The sequence below is a fragment of the Cricetulus griseus genome, chromosome 6 (assembly GCF_003668045.3).
Source record: "Cricetulus griseus strain 17A/GY chromosome 6, alternate assembly CriGri-PICRH-1.0, whole genome shotgun sequence".
Taxonomy (NCBI): Eukaryota; Metazoa; Chordata; class Mammalia; order Rodentia; family Cricetidae; genus Cricetulus; species Cricetulus griseus.
This window is the reverse complement of record NC_048599.1, coordinates 83538048-83545282: the sequence shown is the minus strand read 5'-3', so window position 1 is coordinate 83545282 and position 7235 is coordinate 83538048. Positions and strand designations below refer to the sequence as shown.

Sequence of the window (7235 nt, the reverse complement as noted above, 5' to 3'; positions counted from 1 at the left end):
TCAACACCTGGCTCGCTGCCCATCTCACAGTACGTGACCAGGACTGGCCTATGGTTTTGCTGGCCTGCAGGGCTGGGGGCTGTGGAGGATGACGGGCAGATGTGATAGGGTAGAGACTGTGGATGCTGATGGCAGGGAGTGGGTGAGTCCTGGGCGGTGTGGCCACTACCTGAAGCCCCATTCTCTGGGCCTAATGCCTCCTTCCCTCATGAAAACCCTCTCCCTCTCTAGGTCCTGGCTAGTGAAGGAGGCTATCTAGGGGCAGGAGGACCAGCAGGCTGGCTTGCTGGCAGTGGGGATTCTCTGGGTAGGTCCTTCTTGGCAAGTCCAGACCCTAGGACTTAGGAGACTCACTCTGGACTTGGGCCAAGTCCTTAACTCCCTGAAATCTTGTTTCTATGACCCATAAATCTTGTCAGTGAGATCCATCCTGGTCCAAATGCCATTTCTAAAGCCCACATGCCACTCAAGGGCTGACTGTAAGGCCTTGTCTGACTAGTCACCTGGGCTGTGCCATGTACCCAGGGGCCAGGCTGGCAGCATCCTCCTCAACCCATTTTACAGGAGAGGAAACTGAGGCAGCAGCAGCTTCATCTTCTCTCAGGGCCCCGGTAGGCCCTGGCCACACCCTTCTCGCCCTACATTGGGACCTGGGGTCTGGAAGTCCAGCAGGAACGATGGCTGAGGCCAGTGTCTCCCCATGTCCCTCAGCAGAGGACAACATGGCAGCCAAGCAGCCTCCTCCGCTCATGAAGAAGCACAGCCAGACGGACCTTGTGAGCCGCCTGAAGACCAGGAAGATCCTGGGCGTGGGCGGGGAGGATGATGATGGCGAAGTGCACCGGTCAAAGGTGGGCCACGCTAGGGAGGAGGCAAGGCCCAGAGAGCTGCTGAAGCCTACAACTTCCCTGTGCTTCTAGGACCTCTGCAATGACAGGGGAATGATATGTATAGTGGTAGCAGATTTGTGGAAAGAACTCCGTGTTCCTTAGGGGACAGGCATAGACTGTCTTAAAGACACGAGCAGACCCTGCTTGCCCTGCAAGCTGTCCATGTGATTATTGACCCAATGTACAGACGAGGAAGCTGAGACTCTCACTTCCTTGAGGTTACATCAGGGATGGACAGAGCCAGGCTTTCAGCCCATGGTGGGCAGACCCTGAGCTTTCGTTCTTAGCCACCTCTTTGCAACTTCTCTCTTATCTGAGTGCCAAGGGAGGCAGGAGATTTTAGAGCCTCAACTTGAATTTGCAGTGAGGAGACCTCTATGTCAGTCAGAGGTGCTCTGGGCCCTGAGTGTACACAGGTGTGGGGAGGAGTGTGGGTAGGTGGGATGCTGAAGGTCGCCTTCCCTGATGCCTCTGACTTCTGTGTCCACAGATCAGCCAGGTCTTGGGCAATGAGATCAAGTTTGCTGTGCGGGAGCCTCTGGGGCTCAGGTGAGTAGCAGAACTTGTTTTGATAGTTTTGTGTCCTGGTATGTGTTAGGTCCTACATTACTGGGCCTTGCTCTGGATTCCAGAGCATACCTTGTTCAGACCTCCCCAAATAGCCCTGGGTTTCTGGGCTTCACAGAGTGTTCCCCTGGGGTCTGAGTTGACAGTATGGCTATAACTTTCCCCTCTGCATCTTCCCAGGGTCTGGCAGTTTCTTTCTGCTATGCTGTTCTCCAGTGTGGCCATCATGGTGAGTCCTTGTGTCTCGGCCCTGGCTGCAAGCCTGTCTGGTGGCACCTGACTAGATGGAGGGAGAAGGTGGTTGGGTGTGACCCTTTGCCCTCCCCCAGAGTTTCCACCCCATCACTAGTTGGTGCTATCTCTATACCAAGGCTCATCTATCAGGGTCTTTGTTAGTTCCAGGGCTGGCACTCTGCCCCTCACCAGTGTGCTGTGCCCTAAAGCAACCTCTGGGAATCCCAGGGAGGGGGCAATCAGGTCCTCCCCTGGGGACCCTGTCTATGTCCTTGGAGGAAGGATGTCCCCAGCATTCTCGGCCTGGAGCTGACCCTGCAGTCCTCTGCTGCCCACAGGCCCTCGCCCTCCCTGACCAGCTCTACGACGCAGTTTTTGATGGGGCTGAGGTTACCAGCAAGACCCCCATCCGTCTCTACGGTGGTGCCCTCCTTAGTGAGTACTTCTGGGTCAGTGGTGGGAGAATGGCGAGGCCCAGCTGGCCTCAGGGCAACACCCGGACCCCTTGGGGACTCTGATACAGCCTCCCTTCATTCCCAAGCAGGCTGGCAGCCTGGGCGCCTCCATCTGTGGCTGTGCTGAGCATGGGCTGCCACCTTGTGGCCACTAGTGGGATACACATGGTTGGTTGGGCGTATTGAGGCTAATCAGTGCACTGCCCTGGCAGTGAGCATTGAGGTGTAGAGTTGAATGAAGCTTCTGTCCTGCTTACCAGGGTCTCAAAGCCTAGAGGAGGGCAGACTCAGCACAGTGTCCTCCAGATCCTTCTCCCAATCCATCTTTATTCCCAATGCATTTGATCCTTTTGGTTTCTTCTCTAATCTGAGTGTACAACAGACCACAAGAAGCCAAACTAAAAACCAAAAAAAAAAAAAAAAAAAAAAAGAAAGAAAAGAAAGAAAGAAAGCTGGGCGTTGGTGGCGCACGCCTTTAATCCCAGTACTCGGGAGGCAGAGGCGGGCAGATCTCTGTGAGTTCTAGGCCAGCCTGGTCTCCAGAGTGAGTGCCAGGATAGGCTCCAAAGCTACACAGAGAAACGATGTCTCGAAAAACCAAAAAGAAGAAAGAAGAAGAAGAAGAAGAAGAAGAAGAAGAAGAAGAAGAAGAAGAAGAGGAAGAGGAAGAGGAAGAGGAAGAGGAAGAGGAAGAGGAAGAGGAAGAGGAAGAAGAAGAAGAAGAAGAAGAAGAAGAAGAAGAAGAAGAAGAAGCCAAACTATAGCTTTAAAGTTCAGCAGAAGGGCCATCATCACCTTCCCTAAAACCACCATATGCAGATTGAAGTTCTGCATTTATGCCTGACAGTCAAGGTGCCGTATGGGGTCTGGGCACATCAGTGGATCCAACCTCACTCCCCTACCTGCTTCCTCTGTGTTATATGTTGGGTCTCAACGACAGCCACACTGGAAGATGCCTACTCCTCAGTTTCAGAAAGCTGCTGGGCCTTTGCACATACAGCTTCTTCAGTCTTGTGCCAGTTGGATCTAAACTTGCTGTGAGCAAAGCAGTGGTGGAGCTGGCTACCAGGGTGGCTGTCATCAATTGAGCACACTGTGGTTACTTCTCTGGTGTCCAGAGATCAGACACCGAGGGGGTAAGCCACAATGGCTGTTCTTCCACTAAAATCAATGCCTGTCCTGGTCTCCCAGGGGAATTCCTGAGAGGAAGTCCTTCCTTGGCACAGGTTTTCTGTCTCCAGGGGCTCCTCTGTTAAGGACACCAAGTTGTAGGCCCTGGTAACTGAGTTTGGAGACCTCTCCACACAGCATCACAAGGACAAAGCTAGCATGGAGCAGGAGGTCATTGTCCCAACTGTGTCGATGAAGACACTAAGTTCCAGGGAAGAGAGCCGGGCTTGTGTCCTTGGGGCTGTACAAGCGATGTGAACAGCCTCAATAGCAGAGCTGGGTCTGCAGAGACAAGGACTGGGGACGGGGAGAGGGGCAGTTCAACCTGAGGAGCGAGTGGGTGCTGTGGAATAAGAAGAGGTTCAGATCACCGGGCTGAGGGTCAGGCCCACCCTGTGCTTGATCCCAACAGGCATCTCCCTGATCATGTGGAATGCACTCTACACCGCCGAGAAGGTCATCATCCGCTGGACTCTGCTCACTGAGGCCTGCTACTTTGGGGTGCAGTCTTTGGGTGAGTAGTGTAGTGTGGAGAGGCTGGCAGGGTACAGGAGGAAATGGATAGAGACCTGGGGATTGTGTCCTGAATCCACAACCTACCTGCTACCTCCCATAGGCACATTCTTTAAGCCACCCACTGACACTCAGGGTTGTACATTGCTGTCACCTGTCACTCGGGGGCAGCAGAATAGGAGTATCTGTCAGCTGGATTGTGCTGGTGTTGAGCTCCTGGAGGTCAGCCAGCCCTCCCCCACCAGCCCCCTCTCCCCAGGGATGAAGGAGGGGGTGTGGCATAGCACCGTGGTGGGAGGGGCTTGAGCACACTTCTGCTCCTGACTGCTGGCTCTCTGACTTCTTTCACAGTGGTCACTGCCACACTTGCTGAGACAGGCCTCATGCCCCTGGGGACCCTGCTGCTCCTGGCCAGCCGCCTCCTCTTTGTCATTGTCAGCATCTACTACTATTACCAAGTCGGCCGGAAACCCAAGAAAGTGTAGCTGGCTGGGACCTGCCTGGGTCTGGGCCTGGACCTGGGCCAGAGTGGCTGGGGACTTCAGTGTCTGTGGGCCCCAGGCAGGCCTGCAAGCAGGCAGGGTGCACGCACCTTCCTTCCCTCCCAGGTACTCCCTGGAGTCGGTTTGGACCTCCTGGGCTTCTAGGAGTGACAGCAGGCTGGGGCCTCTGCACCCCACTCCTTACCCTATACAGGGACAACCCCTTGCCCTAGCTTTCTTGACCTCTAGACTCTAATAGACACACAGTCTAGAGTGGATTGTTGGGGTATCTGGGCTGAGTCAAGGTTAGTTCCTCTGCCAGGAAGCCCCTTTCTCTTTAGGAGATTGTATCAGCCCCAGCAGCAGGTCTCAGCTTCTCTTCATCCAGAAACCCCAAAACTGGGTCTTCCCATATGAGTCCCTCACATCCCAAACACACACACACACACACACACACACACACACACACACACACACACATGCTCGTGCGCGCACAGAGTTTTCGGAGCCCCTACTGTGGTCAGCTAGGGGAATGGCTGCCTCCCTTGGGCCTAGGTCCCCATCCTTGGCCTGCACACCTATCCCTCTCTTTGGCCTGACATTCTCTTTGGTAGAATGTTCTGGTGCTCTGGCTGTCTGCACCCCAGAGCCCCAGAGCCCCTCCCCGACAGGCCAGGGTTATACAATATACCACAGGCCCCCACAGGCCCTGGCACCTCAGCTGGCCATAGGCTCCCAGTGCTTGAGGAATTCTGAAGAAAAGCAGGGACATTTCCTTGGCATGGTCTCCAAGGCCTGCATGGCTACACCTGGCTCAGTGCCTCCTCAAGATCCCTACCCCCAGGCTGTCCCAAGGCCTACAGCCCCTCAAACTTTAGAAGTAAGGAAACAGAAGTGGGTCTGTCCTTCCCCAGCACCCTGACAGTGGGCCTCCAGAGCTGAAGACACACCTGTCACCACTACCCTGTGTGTCCCCTTCCCTTGCTCCCAGCACTTTTCTTCCCTTCAGCAGCCAGCACACTAGGAAGAGGGGTACCCAGAGGCTTATCTCGCTCCCTTCTGCAAGGGGGTTGTGTCCCATCCCCAGCCCCACCCCCAGCCTGAGGAACCTTTCTCTAGGGCACCTGGGCTCAGCTTCCCCAGGCTCATGTGGCCTTGCAGCCATGTGCCCCATGACAATGGCCTACGCCCATCAGGGGGCACTCCAGGGAAGTTTCAGTGGAAAACATGTCCAGCAGAGGCCCAGGCTGCTTCTGTGACTGACAGAGTGATGAGTATCTGTGCTTTCAAGAAGGGATCTATGTGAGTTCTGAGACCAGCCTGGTCTACAGAGCGAGCGCCAGGACAGGCTCCAAAGCTACACAGAGAAAACCCTGTCTTGACCCCCGCCCCCATAAAAAGAAGGGATGGTTGTGTACATCCACCTTCTGCCGCTCACTGGCTTTGTGCCAGTCCCTCAGTCCCACCACAGGTCCAGCCACTGCCACCTCTCAGTACAGTCCCAGCTGTTGCAGATTGGGTGGTATTGTTGACTGTTTTCAGTGGTGACGGGGATTTATCCTTTTGAATCCTCTGCGAATGCAGACAGAGTCCCAAGGGAGGTAGTCAGAGAAGTGGAAAATGCCAGCCATGCTCAGCCCTTCGTGGACATCTGCCAGTCTTTCCCTCGGTGACAGAGATGGCAGGTCTTGCCCTGGGGTTGGGGTGGGGTGGCCAGGTCACCCTGGTGTGATATCTTCACAGGGGGTAGGGTCAAGGACAGAGCAAGGCTGGCAGTACAGACACACCTGTGGCCTCCAGGAGAAACTAAGCTTGGAAGGAGGCGGAGATGGAGATAGGAACTCCACCCTGAATCCAAGCTTGGGGTGCCCTGGCTGCCCCCCAGCTCCTCTTGTCATGCTTCTGCCTCAGCCCCCAAGACCACCTCTGTCATGGTCACTATTTATTCCTTAGCCCTTCTTTTTGTAAGAAACAGTCACAAAAACCAGTGCAAAAACGATCTCTGTGTGTCCTGCTTTATATTACAAAATTTCTCTTGATATAGAATATAAAAAGGGGTGGGAGTTTGGGAGTTACAATGATAAATTAGCTCTGTTTCCTACTGTAAGGGACATTTACAGATTCCAAAATAAACTGTGCGTGTGTGTGTGTGTGTGTGTGTGTGTGTGTGTGTGTGTGTGTGTGTGTGTTGGGGTTCCTCGGGGCATGGTGGTGGGTTCAGGACCTGGGTATGTCAGGGGCTTGAGACAGGATGCTGAGAAGGGGCATGGGCCACAGATCCAGTCTTAGTCCCCGTTTGTAGGATACTGCTGTCTCTTTGGCAAGTTGCTCTGGGCAGGCAGGGCCTGTTCACTACTGTATGTGAGTCACAGGGCATCTCAGGTGAAGCTATTGGTCCTGGAGTGAGAGGTGAAGGAGGACTCTGCTCCCTTCACCTGAGAGCATACAGAGCATCCCACCAGCCCACCTCAGACAGCCTAGTAGATGGGTGGACTGCCCTCTCATCCCATGGGGGTGTTGGCTGAAGAGTTGGATTCACAGCTGGGATGCATCTGGGCTACCTTGGGGCTCTTCAACATCTGTAAGCAAAGTTCTCTTGGTGAGAGCCTAATCTACCCTGGAACCACCTCGGCTGCACATCTGTCTTCTCAGCCCTCTTTGTCCCAGCCCTGCTGTCTCTGGAAGCCTGGGATAGTTCTGGGCAGCATCCTCTGTGGCTGGGCTATATCCTGGTTAGCTGGACCATGAGCTTCCAATCGACCTCAGCTGATCCATTTGCCCTCCTAGGCAGTTGGAATCCAGTATGTGGTGGGGTCTGAGTCAGAGACAAGGTTCTCTTAGTCTGGGCTGGGAACCAGCAGTGGGGTCCTCTAACCTCGTGACTTGGTCTCTAGGCTTCATTTATGGGGATGCCAAGTAAGCTG

At 54.5% G+C, this 7235-nt stretch overlaps 1 protein-coding gene across 3 annotated transcripts; it reads left to right on the top strand.

The window, feature by feature from the left end:
- Nucleotides 1–582: 582 nt before the first annotated feature.
- Nucleotides 583–4374, top strand: Tp53i11 (tumor protein p53 inducible protein 11). 3 transcript variants are annotated; one of them, XM_035446978.1, is made up of 6 exons: nt 583–851; nt 1381–1439; nt 1638–1686; nt 2030–2126; nt 3729–3830; nt 4181–4374. In XM_035446978.1, the coding sequence occupies exons 1-6, from the start codon at nt 678–680 to the stop codon at nt 4312–4314; spliced, it is 615 nt and encodes a 204-aa protein (XP_035302869.1). In that variant the 5' UTR covers nt 583–677; the 3' UTR covers nt 4315–4374. The 3 variants fall into 3 exon arrangements, with proteins under 3 accessions (XP_035302869.1, XP_035302870.1, XP_027278241.1); XM_027422440.2 differs by lacking the exon at nt 583–851 and having other exon boundaries at nt 1400–1439; nt 2030–2049; XM_035446979.1 differs by lacking the exons at nt 1381–1439; nt 2030–2126.
- Nucleotides 4375–7235: the final 2861 nt, after the last annotated feature.